General features: G+C 47.7%; 1 protein-coding gene across 1 annotated transcript; it reads left to right on the top strand.

The window, feature by feature from the left end:
- Positions 1–18,223: 18,223 nt before the first annotated feature.
- Positions 18,224–20,649, top strand: LOC120665038 (ribosomal protein L11 methyltransferase-like). The gene is made up of 7 exons (XM_039944455.1): positions 18,224–18,643; positions 18,754–18,837; positions 18,957–19,097; positions 19,338–19,403; positions 19,538–19,705; positions 19,808–20,137; positions 20,238–20,649. Exons 1-7 carry the CDS (start codon positions 18,311–18,313, stop codon positions 20,334–20,336), a joined length of 1,221 nt encoding a protein of 406 aa, XP_039800389.1. The 5' UTR covers positions 18,224–18,310; the 3' UTR covers positions 20,337–20,649.
- The last annotated feature ends 78 nt before the right edge of the window (positions 20,650–20,727 follow it).

Genomic DNA, 20,727 nt, shown 5'->3' with positions numbered 1-20,727 from the left:
AATTGCCTAGATTTCTAACAATCCAAAAACCTGATTGTGTTAATAGGCTTTCGGTATCTAGCTTTGCTGCATCAATCAAACCATCACCTTTTGATGGTTCAAATTACAAACGTTGGCAAGAGCGGCTTATACTGTGGTTAACACTATCGAGAGTGATCCATGTGAAAGAGGGTAAGCCTGAACAATTCTCTCCAGAGGAAGGGAGTGCGTTCGATGAGGCTGATATCCTCTTTCGAGGCTTGATCATTAGTGTTCTCGGTGATAACCTGGTGGATTCTTATATCCGGCTGCCAACTGGCAAAGCTTTGTGGGATGCTCTTGAGGCTCAATATGGAGTATCTGACGCCGGGAGTGAGTTGTATATCATGGAGCAGTTCCTTGAGTACAGGATGGTCGAAGACCGTTCTGTAGTGGAACAGGCTCATGAAATACATACTCTGGCAAAAGATCTCAAAAATTGCAGCAAAGAGTCCCCATGTGTGTTACCCAATAAGTTTGTGGCTGGAGGTATAATCTCTAAGCTGCCACCTTCTTGGAGGGACTTTGCTACTTCTCTAAAACATAAGAGACAGGAGTTCACAATAGATGGACTCATAGGGACTCTTGATGTTGAGGAGAAGGCGAGAGCAAAGGACATACGTGGGAAAGGAGTTGTTGGTGCTTCAAGTGCCAATCTTGTTCAGAAGAACAACTCCAACAAGAACAAGAAAAAGCCACCGCAGAACCAACCAAAGACTATGAAGACAACCACTTTTAAGAAGAAGAAGAAGACGGGAGCTTGCTATGTGTGCGCTAGTACGGATCACTTTGCTGCAAAGTGTCCGAACCGCAAAGGCAACAACTCCGCCAACATGGTTATTAGCGAGCCTGGAGGAACTTCGGGGTACGGTAATTTATTACCTACTGTTCTTTCAGTCTTTGGTTCACCCGAGTGGTGGGTTGATACTGGTGCTAATATTCATGTTTGTGCTGATGCTTCTTTGTTCTCTTCTTACCAGACCGGCGGGACTTCCTCCTTGCTGATGGGGAACGGATCACATGCGCGTGTTCTTGGTGTTGGTACGGTAAATCTGAAGTTTACTTCGGGGAAGACCGTGCAGCTGAAGAACGTGCAGCATGTCCCCACCATCAAGAAGAATTTAGTCAGCGGCTCTCTACTGTGTAGAGATGGTTTCAAATTAGTCTTTGAGTCCAATAAATGTATCTTGTCTAAGTTTGGTACTTTTGTTGGAAAAGGTTATGAAAGCGGAGGTTTGTTCCGTCTTTCTTTGTCAGATGTTTGTAATAAAATTGCATACAATGTTATTAACGTTGATGAAACAAATGTTTGGCATTCGAGGCTTTGTCACGTTAATTTTGGTTGTATGATGCGCTTAGCTAATTTGAGCTTAATTCCAAAGTTCACTTTTGTCAAAAATTCTAAGTGTCATGTATGTGTTGAATCAAAACAAACTCGTAAGCCTCATAAGACCGCGGAGGCAAGGAGCTTGGCACCCTTAGAATTAATTCATTCCGATTTGTGCGAAATGAATGGAGTGTTGACAAAAGGTGGTAAAAAATATTTCATGACTTTGATTGATGATAGTACTAGATTTTGTTACATCTATTTGTTGAAGTCAAAAGATGAAGCTTTACACTACTTTAAAATCTATAAAGCTGAAGTAGAAAACCAACTTGAGAGAAAGATCAAAAGAGTTAGGTCAGATCGTGGTGGCGAGTATTTCTCAAATTTATTCACTTTATTTTGCGAGGAACATGGTATTATTCATGAGAGGACGCCTCCCTATTCACCTCAGTCAAATGGGGTTGCCGAAAGAAAGAACCGCACTCTAACGGATTTGGTTAATGCCATGTTAGATACAGCGGGACTTTCCAAGGAATGGTGGGGTGAGGCTATATTGACTGCATGTCATGTCCTAAACCGTGTTCCTACAAAGAATAAAGAGATAACTCCTTTCGAGGAATGGGAGAAGAAAAGGCCAACACTGTCATACTTACGTACATGGGGTTGTTTGGCAAAAGTGAGTGTGCCAATAACCAAGAAACGTAAGCTTGGACCTAAAACTGTGGATTGTATCTTTCTAGGTTATGCTATTCACAGCGTTGGATATAGATTTTTAATAGTGAAATCTGGAGTACCTGACATGCATGTTGGTACTATAATGGAGTCCAGAGATGCTACATTTTTTGAAAACATTTTTCCCATGAGAGATGAAACAAGTTCATCTAGGCAAGAGTTCATCAAGGATGATGGCTCTGCTGAGCCGATAGAACACAATGAACATACACTTGTAGAAAATTCTGAGGAGGATAACAATGATGCTCCGAGAAAGAGCAAGAGACAAAGGACTGTAAAGTCTTTTGGTGATGATTTCATTGTATACCTCATAGATGATACACCCAGAACCATTGAAGAGGCATATTCATCTCCTGATGCTGACTATTGGAAGGAAGCAGTAAGGAGTGAGATGGATTCTATTATGTCTAATGGAACCTGGGAGGTCGTTGAACGTCCTTATGGATGTAAACCGGTTGGATGCAAGTGGGTGTTCAAGAAAAAGCTTAGGCCAGATGGTATTATTGAAAAGTATAAGGCTAGGCTTGTGGCCAAGGGTTATACACAAAAAGAAGGAGAAGATTTCTTTGACACTTATTCACCAGTTGCCCGATTGACCACAATTCGAGTGTTACTTTCCTTGGCAGCCTCTTATGGTCTTCTCGTTCATCAGATGGACGTTAAGACGGCTTTCCTCAATGGAGAGTTAGAAGAGGAGATCTATATGGATCAGCCGGATGGGTTTGTATCAAAGGGTCAAGAAGGAATGGTTTGTAAGTTGTTAAAATCTTTATATGGTCTCAAGCAAGCGCCTAAGCAGTGGCATGAAAAGTTTGATAGAACTTTGACCTTTGCCGGCTTTGTTGTGAACGAAGCTGACAGATGTGTGTACTATCGCTATGGTGGGGCTGAAGGAGTGATTTTGTGCTTGTATGTGGATGACATACTGATCTTTGGCACTAGCCTTAATGTGATTAAGGAAGTCAAAGAGTTTTTATCTCAAAATTTTGAGATGAAGGATCTGGGAGAAGCTGATGTTATCCTTAATATAAAGCTGGTAAAAGAGATCAATGGTGGGGTGATTCTTACACAGTCTCACTATGTGGAGAAGGTGTTAAGTCGCTTTGGTTATAGTGACTATAAACCTGTCTCAACACCATATGATGCCAGTTTAATTCTTAGAAAGAACAAAAGGATAATGCGAGATCAGCTGAGATATTCTCAGATCATTGGTTCATTAATGTATTTAGCGAGCGCTACAAGACCTGATATCTCGTTTGCTGTAAGCAAACTGAGCCGGTTTGTTTCAAACCCGGGAGATGATCATTGGAAGGGTCTTGAAAGAGTAATGCGCTATCTGAAGGGGACAATGAACTATGGAATTCACTACACCGGGTACCCAAGGGTACTAGAAGGGTATAGTGATTCAAATTGGATTTCTGATGCTGATGAGATAAAGGCCACAAGTGGATATGTGTTTACACTTGGTGGTGGAGCTGTTTCCTGGAAGTCTTGCAAGCAGACCATCTTAACGAGGTCAACTATGGAAGCAGAACTCACAGCATTAGATACCGCCACTGTTGAGGCTGAGTGGCTTCGTGAGCTCCTTATGGACTTGCCGATAGTTGAAAAACCGTTACCGGCAATCCTAATGAACTGTGACAATCAAACGGTAATTGTCAAGGTGAATAGTTCAAAGGATAACATGAAGTCATCTAGACATGTGAAAAGGCGGTTGAAATCTGTCAGAAAATTGAGAAACTCCGGAGTTATAGCCCTGGACTATGTTCAGACGGCTAAAAATCTGGCAGATCAGTTTACAAAGGGTCTTTCACGAAATGTGATAGACAATGCATCTATGGAATTGGGCTTGAGACCCACGTGAGTCATTCTATAGTGGAAACCTGTCCTATGTGATCGGAGATCCCGTGAATTAGGATGGTGAAACAAAACTAAAGTCTGACTGTGAGAAGAGAACCTTTGTGAAAAGGGCTCATTCCGTGTATAAGGTGCATTTCTCTTCTAATCTGTATGGCAGGTTGGTCTATACCTTAATGTGTGCCAGGTGGTTTCTTTTAAACAAATGAGTTATTTTCTTGAAACAAAAGATGTTGTCCTACAGAACATCTGAAAGGAACACACCTATATGAGTTTGACCACTGGTCATGGTCTATGAGAATTGGGTATTCTCTAGAAACTCATGAAGGGCCTGGAGTATGACTTATAAGCTCCAAACCGCGGGGATGCTTTTGCAGCCTAGTACCAGTGTAGGGCTCTGGTCAAACTTGTTTGCACAAAACTGGCAATTCAAGGCATAGTCCATTGCACAGTTGTGAATAAGTGTAGCCTTTGTCCTAGATGGAAGTTCAACTTAACAGTCTCTGTCGAATACTGGTATATCAAAGAGAGAATGAGGGTATTTCTAGTGTGGCTTGAATTTCTTGGTGGGGATTGTTGGAGTAATGGGCTTGGCCCATTTATTCTAAAGCAATAAAAGAATTTAAAGCCCACTATTAATGCTAGGGAATCAATGTTTAATTCCGTACCGGGAATTGAGGAGGATCTCAACCGACTTAAAAGGTGGACTTCTTGTACACCACTTGTGAAGCCGGTAAGAGGAGGACGGTGAACCACACGCGCGCGCGCTCGCTCGCCGAGCCGGGCCGGGCCGGGCCGGGCCGGGCCGGGCCGTGGCCGTGGCCGTGGCCGTGGCCGAGGCCGAGGCCGAGGCGAGGCGCGGCGCGGCGCGGCGCGGCGCGGCCGGCCGGACGGGCGGTGCGGTGCGGCGCGGCGCGGCGCGGCGTGGCGCGGTGTGATGTGATGGCTATTTTGCCGTTGACAGCAATTAATCGTGCGATTAAACGTGCAATTAAATCTGTAATTAATGGCCATAACCGCATCACCTAAATGACTCTGATGGTGTCCAGATTCAACGAACCTGAGCACCTGAGTCACTATATAAGGAGTGCCATGCCCCTCATCCATCCTGCACCAGAGCACTGAGGCAACTCGGCTCCTCTCTTCTCCCTCTCCAGTTGCAACAACTGAGTTCCCCAACGCTAATCTCTGCGCGCACAGAATTAGCGTGAGCAGGCCTCCGAAACCTTGCTCGCCTTGAGATCCTGCACGGGATAGGCGGGCAATCAGGTTTTTGGGTAACGCTTTAGCGTGACTGCTCAAAAATACTAAGGCTTTGCCCGATTGTACGACTACTTCCTGGTGGACGAGCCGAACGACTACGTCGACTACATCTTGGTGACCGTTCGTGGGACTGCACTGCGAACATCTTCCTGCACCGATTTAGTTCGACTACTTCGACTGAGGCCAACCGAGTAGATGTCTACTCCAGTTGGTAACAGCGCAGCCAATGCCTCCGGCAACGGCCCCGCTTTAGGGTACTCCCTAAAACTTTGGTTATTTATATTGTTTATACTTATATGTGTGATAAGTATAAACATGTTCACATGTTTTCTTTTACTCCTTAAAGTCATAGAAATATTGCTAGTTTATACATCTAATTTTGGAATTAAAATATACCGAAAATTGCCTAGATTTCTAACAAATTTATTATCGATTAATGATCGCTACATCGATGTGTCTATCTGTGATTGTCCTAATGGTGCTCCTTGGCGAGCAACTTTCGTTTATGGGGAACCTCGGGTGGAGGATTGGCATAAGCTGTGGGAGATTATGGAGAGATTAAAAACCCGCTCTTGGGAGCCTTGGGTAGTTATTGGAGATTTTAACGAAGCAATGTGGCAATATGAACACTTTTCTAAATCTAAACGGGGGAAAAACAAATGGCGGATTTTGGAGAGACTTTGGATGTTTGTGGGCTAAAAGACTTGGGTTTCTCGGGTCTTCCTTGGACCTATGATAATAGGAAATCTGGTGGCTGTAATGTCAAAGTTCGGCTTGATAGAGGAGCAGCGACGCAGAGCTGGCTAAATCGCTTTTTTGATGCATCTGTAACCCATCTTGCTTCGCCTTGTTCGGACCACTGTCCTCTATTGATGCGTGTTGTGCAGGAACAAGGGAGAAATGCGGGCGCATGACAAGCTTACTATGAAATTATGTGGGAGAGGGATGCGTCCCTAGACGAGCGCGTGCAGCGCGCATGGAGCAATGAGGTGACGCATGGCGATCTGGGAGTTGTGTACTTAGCTCTGAATGGTGTGCTCCATGCGCTAAAGAGTTGGAGTGCATGCCATTTTGGCTCTGTACGCAAGGAGCTGGAAAGGCTCAGAATGCAATTGGCGAACCAACAGGGCGCAGGTATGGACTCTATTGATACAAGAGAAACGATTCGTACTATGAATGAGCTTCTGTACAGGGAAGAGATGCTATGCCTACAAAGATCGAGAGTTTCGTGGCTGAAAGGGGGTGATCGGAACACAAAGTTTTTCCACCAAAGGGCGTCCTGGAGGGCTCGGAAAAACAAGATACGACAGCTGAAACAAGCGGACGGTACTTGGACGTCGGAGACAGGCTGCATGGCAGGTATGATCAATAATTATTTTTCTGACCTTTACACAAAAGATCCCGCGGTTGTGCCACAGGAGGTCACGCAATTGTTCGATCAGTGCATTACGGATGATATGAATGATACCTTATGCAAGCCTTTCACGGAGGAAGAAATCAATAATGCCCTTTTCCAGATCGGACCACTGAAAGCAACGGGCCCGGACGGTCTTCCGGCAAGATTTTTTCAGCGGAATTGGGGGCTCCTTAAGGAGGATATTATACATGCTGTCAGAGTTTTCTTTGAAGTGGGAACAATGCTGGAGGGAGTGAACGATAAAGCAATTGTGCTAATTCCGAAAATTCAACATCCAGAAAGTCTCAAGGATTACAGGCCCATTAGTCTTTGCAATGTCCTATATAAAGTGGTCTCCAAGTGTCCGGTGAATCGACTTAAGCCACTGCTGGATGCTGTGATCTCGGAGAATCAGAGCACTTTCATCCAAAGGCTTATAACGGACAATGCATTGATAGCTTTTGAATGTATCCATGCAATCCAGCGGGATAACTCAGTTAACAGTAAGTTCTGTGCAGTTAAATTGGATTTGGCCAAGGCCTATGATCGTGTGAATTGGAGTTACCTAGAGCATGCTATGGAGAAGTGAGGAATGAGCAGTACTCACTCCTGGCTGTGATGAGTGAATTGTCAACCGTGCGGTGTGATCGAGTGCTTGGTCTTTGATTGCAGGTACACGGGCGTCAAGTGTCGACGGAGAGTTGCCGTGGAGGAGCTCAGGCCGGGCGACAGCTGTGGCAACCACTCCTGGATCGAGGGCGCAACCAGCGATGGATAACGGGTTTCTTGGTTTGCGCCACAAAACCAAGAAGGCGGACGGCTGTTGAAGACGCCAAGTCGTGGAGGCACGGGCGTCGGTCTCGGGACTGACGGAGGTGACGGGCGTCGACGGCGTCTAGGGCCTCGCTGCGGGCAAGGAGGTGACGGGCGTCAGGCGGCGTCTAGGGCCGTCAGAAGGCCGAGGCTGGAACGGCGTCCAGGGCCACGGCGTGGAGGCGGGAATCTTCCCGCGCGTGGAGTTTTGGCGATTTTCATAAAACCGGCCACCTCACCGGGTTTCGCGGACCCCTCAAAACCGCGGATCAGATCCACATCGACGTGGCGGCATCGCGGAGAAGGCTTCGAGTCGAAGAAAGAAACTCCGCCGTCGGATGATATCTTGTACCCTTTCCGGTTTTGCCCCTACGGGCGTTTTAGTGTTCGAGTCAGGGTGGAGGACATTTTTGAGAAGCGGCCGGTCTGACCAGTCTGTGAGACCGGTCTGACCGGTCGGCCCCGAGATGGTATAAATACCTCTCACCTGCCCCCTTGGATAGGTGAGCCTCCAAGCCACGAGTCTTTTCTGTTTTTCCTTTGCTCCTCTCTCTGTTCTAGGGTTAGGCCGAGGTCTCCATGTCAAAGTGGTCTAGATTATAGCTAGGTCCAAAAAATTTGAGAGGGTGGATGAATGGGTGGAGGTGTAGCTCTTGTATAGGTGAATTTCTCTGTAAATCACGATGAATTTGAATGAAATCGAGGACCCTTTTGAGCAGCTCTCTTGTGTTCCCGTTCATCTTTTGTTCATGGATTGATTTCATCTCTTTTGGTGGTTTTTGAGATTAAAACTTTCTCTTGGTGAGTTTAGGAACTTCGTGATTTGCATCTCAACCATCTAGCCTAGAGCTAAACCCCCGAGAATCACGAGTCCCTCGGATTGAGGTTTTTGGAGTTTTTGGAAAACCCTCTTTTACTTCTTTCCCTCACGAAATTCTTGTGATCCCTTGCGCTTTGGGTTGATTCCTTTTGTTGAGAGGTTCGTCTCTATCCCAAGAACCCTCCTGCAAATTTTGAGACTATTTGGTGATGATTTGAACGAGTAATCTTGAAATCACCTTGAGTTCGCGGGCTGGAATTCTGTTCTGGGCAGAAGCGGTCTGACCGGTCGGAGCAACCGGTCTGACCAGTCTGGAATTTCAAATCCAGCCCGACCGGTCTGACTGCCCAGAGCGAGCGGTCTGACCGGTCCCTGACTTCTAGATCTGCAGTTTTTCTCGATCGCTTCCGTGCTTTCTCTCGCTAGTTCCTAGGGGTGATTTGTGTTGGTTTAGCTCTTCTATAGCTACTCCACACCTCATCTAGGTTTTGGGGTTTGTGGTGATTTTTGGGATATAGGCCGACGGATCGATTTCGAAAGAAATTTTGATCGGCTCCCATTCAGCCCCCCTCTGGTCGCCAGTTTCAGTCCCTCAATTGGTATCAGAGCTTGGTTAAGGTTTTCAGTACCTTAACCGGTTCGAAAACCACTTGGCGACCATGGCGAGTCTTGGTAAGATCCCAGTATTTTCCGGCGAGGACTATGCTTATTGGAAGGTTCGCATGCGTGCCTTCTTGCAAAGCATGGGAGCCGAGGTCTGGGATATCACCAAGAACCAGGCGTACGAGGTGCTTGCCATTCGGACCACTCCTCTTCAGGTGTCCGAGCATGAGGCGAACGCCAAGGCTGTCAATGCATTGTTCGCTGGCATTTCTCGTGCGGAGTTCTCACGCGTCCAGGGTTTTCAGGAAGCCCACAAAGTCTGGACGTGTCTTGAGAACTACCACGAGGGCACACCTCAGGTGAAGGCTAGACTGTTCGAGACTCACCGGCATGAATATGAGAACTTCACACAGGGGCCGGGTGAGAGCATTGGCGACATGTTCAGTCGGTTTCAATCGATTGTGAACAAAATCAGTGCGAACAGATCTGCTGATGCCCTTTACTACACAGAGCACGAGAAGGCCCTCAAGTTGCTCTACGCACTTGACCGCTCTGTGTGGGATCTCAAGGTGAACACGATCATCGAGTCTGCAGGCTATGAGACTCTGACCGTGAATGAGCTTTTCAGCAAGCTCAAGGCCACGGAGGTGGATAACCAGACACGAGCCAAGCTCAATGGTGCCCTGTTGACGCTCCTTAGCGCCCCAATTTATATACCGCAAGCGCATGGATCGTTGTAGCTTTTCCCTTAGAGTATTCCCCCAAGGTTTATCAATCTGTGGATCGACAATGAACTACCTAAGGTTTTCCATCTAATCTAACGGATCTATCCTAGCATGAAGCATTGATTACGTATAAAGGGTAAACCTTTGATAGATATGAGTGATGTACAAAGGTTGATCTCATCCATGAACATCGGTAAGGATAAAGCATGACCGAAGGCATGACTAAACCTATCACACGCATTCTAATTGTAGTTCTAGCTAAACGAGTAAGCACAACATGCATCTCATCCAAAGCCTCTTTAAACCAAAACCTCCAATCCAACCCCTCGGGAACCCCCCTACTCAGGCCACGCCATGTCATGACACTCTCTTTGGACAAGGGCACCCAGAAGCACGCTAGTGTAGAACCCCCTTGGGTAGATCCGGTATGAACTCCTAGCCACCATAGCTACAAGAACACCCCATGCAATCTATCTCGAAAATAGATCTAGGAATAAGCACACCCAAGGCAAGAACGAAATCAAAGAGGAGAGACATGATCGCTGAATAGATCCGATGACATGAAGATATTACTCACATAATAGATTCGTTTGGATCGTCACCACCGCGTATACACCATTGACGACTCCAACTAGCTCATGAACACCATGGCACAACCACGCAGGGAGGCCATGGCGGCTAGGGGTGGCCTAAGCCATCTCCTAGACAACTTCGAAGACTTGTGGCGGCCGTCGTCTCCCTCTGGTCTTAGCCCTAGGTTTTCGTCGAGTTCTGGGTGGATGGATGCTGCGAGTTGAATAAGGTGCAAGCTATTTATAAGCTGAGGAAGCCACCGGTCGAAGGGGAGGCCAAACCGCCTCAGAAACGGGCTAGGCCGGCCGGCCCCATGGGCTTAGGCCGGTCGGCCTACCCTCTTTCGGGCTCGCCTCGGTCTCATCTTTCGCGTGTAGACTCCTCGCATCTTCTAGAGTTTATGTCCTTCACGATTGCACCTCTTTGGACGTCGTTATCTTGGAGATATCTTCGAGGAAAGGATAGGATAGGGAATCCTTCCTTAAATTTTCATTTGCTTTGCTTAATCCCGAAGTATCTTAATCTCATCTTCGTGGGCTTGGTCCTTTGGGTTCTCTTGGAGGATGGATGTGCATGAATGGACTTCGAATCAACATGGGCTTTGGTCCTTCTTTGGGCTTTGGCCTTCGTCTTTCTCCGTGTTAGCGCTCGATCATGGGCCTCGTCGTTTCATGCTCCAAAATAGGCCAAAAACCTGTAAAAACGAAGTTCCTCCAAAATATATGTGCAAGTGTGAAAATGACCGATAATTAGGCCGGGGTTAGGACGGTTAGTGATTTTGATATTAAATTCATGTCATTATTAAGGATAAATAAGGGATAAAATGGGTACTTAAGGAGCGCCAACATGCCCCTCCTTCCAAGAGCATCGCTCTTGTGACTGGCCCAGGTGGATGGAGCTCTAACGCTAACTCTGCTCTTGGCTTTTCTCTTGCCTCTTTGCCTTTTGTTACAGATGAGCAGCTAGAGACGCTGGGCGACGACGACTTGTGCCTCCTCATTAACACATTCCAGCGTGTCTACCACAACAGGCAGAGAAAGAAGTTCGGCGGTGGCCAGAACAACTTCGAATACTACCGCCACCGCGACCGCGACGAGGGAGGCTCCAACAAGGAGCGTTGGTACCACAAGCATCGCAGTCGTGACCGGGACAAGGGAGGACGCTTCGACAAGGAGTCGCTCAAGAAGCGCTTCCAGTACAAGGCCAAGAAGTGGGAGAAGGCTTTCCTAGCGCAGCTCAGCGACCTCGACAAGAGCTCCGACATCGACCGCTCTTCTTCACCGACCTCTGACAACGACAAGAAGAAGAAGAAGCGGGACAAGGATGCCACCGGCTTCATCGACCTTTGCTTGGCGGCCGGTCGGCGCAAGGGTTTCTGCACCATGGCGGGTGAGGCCAATGGTGCTCGTGCGTCTCCAGGTGGACATGCTACACCGACGCACGACGGCTCTTCTCCTGGATCCGAGAGTGATTCAGATGTAAACTCTACTATTGACCTGCTTGATATTGAGGTTAGGGAGTTGTACGCCGCTCTCGACAACCAGAAGAGGCTACTTAAGGAAGCAGCTAGAGAGCGTAGAAAGCTTAGGGCTGAGCTGGCTTGTGCTAGAGAGAAATCTGGTGAGGATGAGTGCGCAGGCTGCATATCTCACATGAATGATCTTGTTGCTCTCCGTGCGAAGCATGATGAGAACGTCGTGAACTTAGATGTTGCTAAGACTTCGCTTGCTGACATGTCTCACGAGCTAGCCAAGGCCAAGCATGAGCTTGAACTGGTCAAGGACGCTCCCATAGTTAGTGATGTGCTTGAATGTGATGAGTGTCTTATCTTTAAGTCTGATCTAGCCGCTTTGCAATCTAAATTTGCTACTGTTGTGTGCGAGCTAGAGGAGATGAAGTCGAGGCCAGTTTTGCTTGGTGCGTGTAAGCTTTGTCCCACACTTAGTTCGGAGCTAGATGAGAAGAACGCCTTGATTAAGTCTTTAGGGAAGACTAAGGTCGTGGAGTCTAGCCCACCTATTGATTGTCATGTTTGCCCTGGTCTGATTTCTGATTTGGATAATCTTGCGGTAGAGAAATGCAACTTGGAGAATGAGAACACATATCTTAGGGCGATTCTGAGTTGGGTTTCTAGCAGTGAGCCGCAGTTGGGCATGATGATCAAGCAGTTTAAGAGTGGTGATGGTTTTGGGGTCGGTTACACATACACGAAGTCAGACTTTGACAAGCTGTATGGTAAGATCGGCAAGGCTGCTGGAGTTTCAAGTGCTCTAAACACTGCTAGCACGAGCACGCAGCCTTCGCTTATTGACCCCGTGGATGGTGTGCTGAAAGAACCACAAAAAGCACCTCCACAGAAGCAAGTTTGGGTTCCAAAGCCTAATGAGCTGAGGAATCCCCTCGATACGCTCTCTGCTGCCATAGCCCAGGTTGCCCAGAAGAAGGGGGTTGCTCCTCCCCGTTCGCAGGCGAGGCCTCCACCTCCCAAGAGAGAGGTGAGGTACCACTGCGAGTACTGTGACAGAGAAGATCACCTAGAGGAGTTTTGCTTCAGGAGGAAGCGGGCTGTGAGGCGTGAGCAGGAGAGACGTAACTCGGACATATACTCTGCTCGGGTGCATGGTCCTCCTCGGCGTGGTGGTAGGCAAGATGCTAGGGCGTGCCGTGTAGGTGGAGGACAAGGACACGGTGGAGGTTACCGTGCTCCAGCGGGTGGTCGCTTTGCCGGTCGTGATCCTGGTCGTCCTCATTACGGCTATGGACCACGAGACCGAGGCTTTGGAGGAGGATACGATGCACCACGCTTTCCTCACGGTGGTGGTCATCAGCCTCGCGGTAGACGGGACATGAGATACGTTTTGCCTGAGTTTTCTAACCCTTCTGTAGAGCAAATGGCTCGACACTGGTTTGTTTCACACTTTGCTAACCCCAGTGTTGAGACATTTGCTCACTCTTTGTCTCACTACTGATGTGCAGGTTGGAGGCTTGGAGAACCGGTGGATCATGGACTCCGGTTGTTCGCGCCATATGACCGGGAATGACAAATGGTTCTCCAGCCTCACCCCAACGCGCCACAAAGAATACATCATATTTGGAGATAATGGTAAGGGCAAGGTACGTGGTGTTGGCGCTTTAGAGTTTCTGATCGCTTCACCCTGAGAGAGGTTGCTTTGGTTTCGAATCTTGGCTTCAATTTGCTATCTGTTTCGCAACTTCTTGACGAGGGGTTTGAAGTTCGCTTCAAGGAGGGTTGTTCTCGTGTTCTAGATTCCAGAGGAGATTTGGTTTGCCGGATTTTACCTCGCGATCGGGTTTTCTTGGTTGATTTCTCTGGAACTTCTCTTGGTCCTCCTTGTTGCTTGTTGGCTGGTCCTTCTTCTGATATGTGGAAGTGGCATAGAAGACTTGGACATTTGAGCTTTGATTTGTTGTCGAGACTTAGCTCACTTGGCCTGATCCGAGGACTGCCCAAATTAAAGTTTGAAAAAGACCTTGTTTGCCACCCGTGTCGCCACGGGAAGATGGTTGCCACCTCCCATCCGCCTGTTAATCAGGTGATGACCACCTACCCTGGAGAGTTGCTACACATGAACACAGTCGGTCCTTCTCGGGTGATGTCGGTTGGTGGGAAGTGGTACGTTCTTGTGATCGTGAATGACTTTTCTCGCTATTCTTGGGTCTTTTTCATGAGAACCAAGGATGAGGCTTTCGAGTTTGTTCGAGACTTGATCTTGAGTTTGAAAAATGAGCTACCCCAGGCCATGAGAGCGATTCGCAGTGACAATGGCACATAATTCAAAAATGCTCGTTTTGACACCTTTTGCGGTGATCAAGGTCTTGAACACCAGTATTCTTTCCCTTACACTCCACAGCAGAATGGGATTGTAGAGCGAAAGAATCGAACGTTGGTTGAGATGGCTAGGACGATGCTCGGTGAGCATAGGACTCCTAGAAAGTGCTGGGCTGAGGCGGTTAACACCGCTTGTTATGTGTCCAATCGTATTTTCTTGCGTGCTTTCATGCACAAGACTTCTTATGAGTTGCGATTTGTACGCCAGCCCCGTGTTGATCATCTCAGAGTTTACGGTTGCCGGTGCTTTGTGCTGAAAGAAGGAAATCTTGATAAGTTTGAGTCTCGGTCGTCTGACGGTATTTTTATCGGTTATGCTTCTCACTCTAGAGCTTACCGTGTGCTCATTATTGATACTAACATCGTCAAAGAGACTTGTGAAGTCACTTTCGACGAGACTACACAGTGCAATTCTTCTGTCTTTGAGGTTGCAGGAGATGATGAGCTCGGCACCCCCATCTTTGAAGATGAAGAGGAAAAAGCTGCGGAGGGTGATGCTGTGGCTACCACGCGTGCTGTGGACCCAGTAGCCTCCGCCACGAGCTCGGACGATGATGACGGCCCCGATCCTACTATGTCTACTTCCCGGGGGCCGGTCGAGCAGGTGACTCAGCCTTCACCAGCTGCACTTGAGGAGACACCAGCTTTGGCTGAGGAGGAGGCGACTTTGACAAGGAAGCACCGCGACACATTCAGCGTCTGTGAGACTGGTCTGACCGGTCGGCCCCGAGATGGTATAAATACCTCTCACCTGCCCCCTTGGACAGGTGAGCCTCCAAGCCACGAGTCTTTTCTGTTTTTCCTTTACTCTTCTCTCTGTTCTAGGGTTAGGCCGAGGTCTCCATGTCAAATTGGTCTAAATTATAGCTAGGTCCACAAATTTAAGAGGGTGGATGAATGGGTGGAGGTCTAGCTCTTGTATAGGTGAATTCCTCTGTAAATCACGATGAATTTGAATGAAATCGAGGACCCTTTTGAGCAGCTCTCTTGTGTTCCCGTTCATCTTTTGTTCATGGATTGATTTCCTCTCTTTTGGTGGTTTTTGAGATTAAAGCTTTCTCTTGGTGAATTTAGAAACTTCGTGATTTGCATCTCAACCATCTATAGAGCTAAACCCCCGAGAATCACGAGTCCCTTGGATTGAGGTTTTTGGAGTTTTTGGAAAACCCTCTTTTACCTCTTTCCCTCACGAAATTCTTGCGATCCCTTGCGTTTTGGGTTGATTCCTTTTGTGGAGAGGTTCGTCTCTATCCCAGGAACTCTCCTGCAAATTTTGAGACCATTTGGTGATGATTTGAACGAGTAATCTTGAAATCACCTCGAGTTCGTGGGCTGGAATTCTGTTCTGGGCAGAAGCGGTCTGACCGGTCGCAGAAACCGGTCTGACCGATTGTTGCAACCGGTCTGACCGGTCGGAGCAACCGGTCTGACCGGTCTGGAATTTCAAATCCAGCCTGACCGGTCTGACCGCCTAGAGCGAGCGGTCTGACCGGTCCCTGACTGCTAGATCTGCAGTTTTTCTCGATCGCTTCCGTGCTTTCTCTCGCTAGTTCCTAGGGGTGATTTGTGTTGGTTTAACTCTTCTATAGCTACTCCACACCTCATCTAGGTTTTGGGGTTTGTGGTGATTTTCGGGATATAGGCCGACGGATCGATTTCGAAAGAAATTTTGATCGGCTCCCATTCACCCCCTTTGTTCGCCAGTTTCGGTCCCTCAAGAAGCTTTCACCGCAAATGGAGACAGTGGATCATGGAGTGGCTGACCACTGTCCGCTACAGAGTCCGCTTCAACGGTGTTCTGCAGAACACCATCCAACCCACGCGTGGTTTGTGCCTAGGCGATCCACTGTCGCCCTACTTATTCCTTTTTGTGGCTGATGGTTTATCAAAAGTTTTGCACCAAGAAATTAGGACGGATACGATACAAGGACTCAAAGTATGTCGCAGTGCACCAACCGTTTCCCACCTGCTGTTTGCTGATGACAGTCTCCTCTTTTTCAAAGCTGATGAACGGCAAACCCGGGCAGTAAAAGATGCACTTTCGAGATATTGCAAGGCTACCGGACAGCTAATAAATTTTGATAAATGCTCTGTCCTGTTCAACAAGAATCAGTCTGAGGTGGTTATGAATGCAGTAAAGAGTGAACTGAATATCTGCAGAGGCACATTTGAAACAAAATACTTGGGCTTACCAACACCGGAAGGCAAAATGAAGGCGGACAAATTTAGCCCAATTCAGGAGAGGCTAGCCAAACGGTGCAGTGCATGGTCCGAGAGATATCTGTCATATGTAGGGAAGGAGGTCTTGATTAAATCGGTGGCCCAGTCCATTCCAGTATATATCATGAGTGTGTTTCTGTTACCGGGAACAGTGCGGGAAGTCTACGGCACTGGGTACGCCCTTTCTTTTCTGTTACCGGGAATAGTCCAGACTGAGCTTACAAGGAGCATAAGAAGATTCTGGTGGGGTGAGTCGAGTTGCAAAAGGAAAACGCACTGGATCGCTTGGGATAAATTTACCAAACCCAAAGGCTTGGGTGGACTTGGATTCAGAGATCTAAAAGTTTTTAACCAGGCCCTACTGGCACGGCAAGCTTGGCGCCTCATCGACCGCCCGGCTAGTCTTTGTGCTCGGGTGTTAAAAGCTAAGTATTATCCAAATGGCCAACTACTGGACACGGCCTTCCCGGCCAACCAGTCACCAACTTGGAAAGCAATCGCTCATGGCTTGGAGTTGGTCAAGAAAGGAGTAATCTGGAGAATTGGATCAGGCGAACGGGTCAAGATATGGCGTGACCCATGGATCCCAAGAGGGAATTCGCTGCGACCGTCGGGCAAGAGAAGGCCATGCAGGTTGAAGTGGATCTCTCAACTTATCGACCGGGACAAGATGGCATGGAAGGTGGATGTGATAAATGAACACTTCCAACCATATGATATAGATCATATCTTGGGCATTCGGTTGCCTCTCTCCCCTGTCGAGGATTTCATTGCCTGGCATCATGAGAAAAACGGGCATTTTCACAGTCAAGAGCGCATACAGGCTTGCAATGGAGGAAAAATGGTTTTCTTCAGGAAATTGGCAATCCACGTCTAGGAATCAGACTTGCCGACCAATCTGGAAACACTTCTGGGCCATCCCTGTCCCTCACAAAGTCCTGGTCTTTGGGTGGAAGTTCATCAATAATGGGCTGGCTACGCAAGAGTCTAAAAGGCAAAGAACAATCGTTAGCACAGGAAGCTGTGAAATCTGTGGAATGGAGGAGGAATCGGCAACACACGCGCTTGTCAGATGTGGCCATGCCCAAGCTTTGCGCCAAGCAATGAGGGATGTGTGGCTGTTGCCAAACAAGCATTTTTTCTGGCAACTTGGTCCGGAGAACTTGCTGGCAATGTTAGACGGGCTAGATGTGGATGGTGCAGCGCGGGTATTGCTGCTCCTATGGAGAACTTGGCATGTGCGGAATTGCCTGACCCATGATGCAGAGAAATTATCGATTGAAGGATCGGTTCGCTTCCTTACAAAATATTGGACGGAACTCTGAAACGCCCAGCAAAAGTCTAGTGTTTATGATACTAAAGGTAAAAGTCCTATAGCTGACTCTTTGATTGCAGGAAAGCAAAGAAAGAAAAGTAAGGAGCCAACTAAGTGGCAGAAGCTGGACGCGGGCTGGATCAAGATCAACGTGGACGGTGCGTATGATGATAGTACAAGGGACGGTGGAATCGGGGTTGTGATTCGTGATGATAGGATGGCCATCAAACTAACAACATGGAAGCACATTGTGAGAGCAGAAGATGCAGAGGAGGTGGAAGCCCTGGCTTGTGTTGAGGGTATGAAGCTGACACAGGAGTGGTGCCCGGCTAGAGCGATTGTGGCCACTTACTGCGCCTCAGTGGTGGCTCTGTTGCAGCAACATGAGGATCTGCAATCGCGGCTGAACTTTATCGTTGACGAAGCAAAGGTAGCCAGTGATGAACTCCCATAGTGGATTGTAATCCACACGAAAAGAGAGAGTCATAGGGTAGCACATGAGATGGCACAACTGGCAAAGCGAACACGGCACTCGGCCGTCTGGGCGGTTCGCGGCTCCAACCTGTGTCGAGCTAGGATTGTATGAACATTTCTGAGTAATAAAGTTCTCTTTTTTCCTCGCAAAAAAAGAAGCTAATTTTGCTAACGTGAATACACCACGTGGTGATAATTTTTGCTATAGGTACCTCTCTCTTGTCTCTTCTCTCCTCTCCCTCTATTCTGAACTGTGAACTCCAGGAGAGGAGCACCATCGGGTCTATCATCTGTGCGGCCTGCGAGTGTGCCGCCGGCGCCGGGATGCTGCCGTCGCTGGCGCGCGCCGGCCGGGCCCCTCTCCGCCGCCTCATCTCCACCACCTCCTCTCCACGAGTCCTATCGCCTCGCGCCCCGTACGCCATCAGCAGCGGCGGCGGCAGTAACCTCCCGCCTCTCCTCCTCCCGCTCTATGCTTGCTCCTCGCCGTCCCGCGACGGCGCGTGCGTCCCGGCGAGCGGCGCCCGGAGAGGAATGAGCTTCTGCGCCCGCGCAGTGGACATCGGGGACGAGATGCCCTCCAGCTCCGCCGCCGCCGGCTCCGACCTCTCCGCGCCTTACCTCTCCGTCCGCATCCGATGCCGCAAGGAGGACGCGGTCAGTACATCCCGCTCTCTCCGCACTTCATGGACACTTCGATTCCTTCACATGCCTCGAATAGCTTCAGTGTCTCATGCAAAGGTTTTCTGTATGACATTGCGAACCAGGAAGTGCTCTCCGATGCGCTCTTGTGCTTCGGTGCTAGCTCTGTGACTGTGGATGACATTGCCGATGCTGGAAATCTCGATGAAGTGAGTGAGTACTTTCTTGTGCGCGTACAGTTGCAATTTCCTTGACCATATGCGGTTCAGATGTTTCTCCAGCAACTGTTTGGGATAATTTGAGTCCAAAAGAAATGTTAACTATGCAGATCTCCATAATCTCCATATATGCCGATGGGGAAGACGTGGACTCGAGCGTTTCAAGTGCCGCTAGCTCAGCTGGTTTGAACTACAGCCCAGTGTATGAAACCTCTGTTGGGAAGCACTGCGATTGGGTGGCAACTGTGCAGGTTCGGACTGGATTTTGTACACTTTTCCTGTACATGGCCTTTAAATGTCAGTGTTGCTCTTTGTGTTCCTTTCCTTAATTATCACACACAGTCGACAAAAATGGAAACTATTCAGTCATCAGTAGACTGGGGTTAGCCAATGGCATACTGTTTATGGGATCCTTTTCTATAACCTTCGAGTTGGGTGCACGGTTTTTGCTTGTCAAATACTTGAAAAGATTACTATTGTGGTTGCTGCAGGAAACATGCGAGTCCACTAAAGTGGCTGACGGTCTATGGGTTGTTCCTAAATGGAGAACGCCCCCTGTATGTATTCACATCATGCTGTTTTCATTTATTTTTAATAAGAACTTCTAAGGATGCTGCTTTTTTTCCCCCTTTCTGTATGCTGATAATCTTGTTGAACTGAGAGATATGTCCTCATCCTTTTCCATCCACAGGATCCGCAGGCCACAAATATAATCATCAATCCAGGTTTGGCTTTTGGGATGGGAGAGCACCCGACAACTAAGCTGTGCCTTCTACTTCTACGAGAAGTTATTAAAGGGGGTGAACATGTCTTGGATTATGGAACAGGCACTGGAGTTTTAGGGATTGCGGCTCTGAAGGTACCATGTCTTTGTGTGCTTGTCGTTCACTGCTGGAAAGTGTCATGATAAGAAGGCAGTGTTTCCCTATTTCATTCGCTCAATGTTCTCCTATGAATGCAGATGGGTGCTGCTCTAGCTACTGGGATAGACATAGACCCTCAAGCTATAACCTCTGCTTCTGAAAACTTGATACTCAACGGTTTACATTCCAACCAAATGCCTGTTTTCTTGGTACCAATGAATGCCCAGCCTTCATCCTTCCCAAATGCCGTTGACAAATCAGAAGAGAACAAACTAATCAATAACCCTGACTTGAAGTCTTCAAGAGGAACATACGATGTAGTTGCAGCAAACATACTTCTGAATCCCTTGCTGGAGCTGGTTGAGGACATAGTTGGTTATGCAAAACCTGGTGGAGTAGTTGCCATTTCTGGAATTTTAGAGGAGCAGGTATAGGAATTCGGCATTAATTTTCTAACATTTTCATGCCTCCCAGAGTTTATTTGCTTATTTATATGTTTCTTTTTGTACTTTCTGTCTCATAATTCAGGTGCCAAAAGTCAAAGACGTTTACTCAACATACTTGGACAGCATATCAGTATCTAAAATAGATGGATGGGCCTGTCTTCAGGGAGTGAGGAGAGTGTAGCGGCAAACTTTTTCTCTTCGACTCTTCCAGAGTCAAAGTGTGTTTGACCAAACAATTTTTCTGACCATCATGAGAGCCTTTCCTCCAGAATTAGAAATTTTATCCTAACCTCTTGACTCTTTTTGGTAGGATTACTTGAATATCAGAGAGTGAATGTTTTGGACAATAATGTGTGTCGAGTTCCCTGTGATGGATTAAATATGTTTGAAGTGACAATCATACAACCTACATTAGTCATTGGTCATTGCATGTTTAAACATTGTTGATTTTTGCATTGCCACACCAGCTATTGAGATTGTAAGTTTGGTTGCCACCTCGATGCTTGAGAAGTCCTATTTTACTGTATTTGACTGACTGATGTATCGGGGCTTGAGAAGTCCAATTCCACTGT

Source organism: Panicum virgatum, chromosome 3N, assembly GCF_016808335.1.
Source record: "Panicum virgatum strain AP13 chromosome 3N, P.virgatum_v5, whole genome shotgun sequence".
Lineage (NCBI taxonomy): Eukaryota > Viridiplantae > Streptophyta > Magnoliopsida > Poales > Poaceae > Panicum > Panicum virgatum.
The sequence above is the reverse complement of the archived record's forward strand: the minus strand, read 5'-3'. Positions and strand labels throughout refer to the sequence as shown.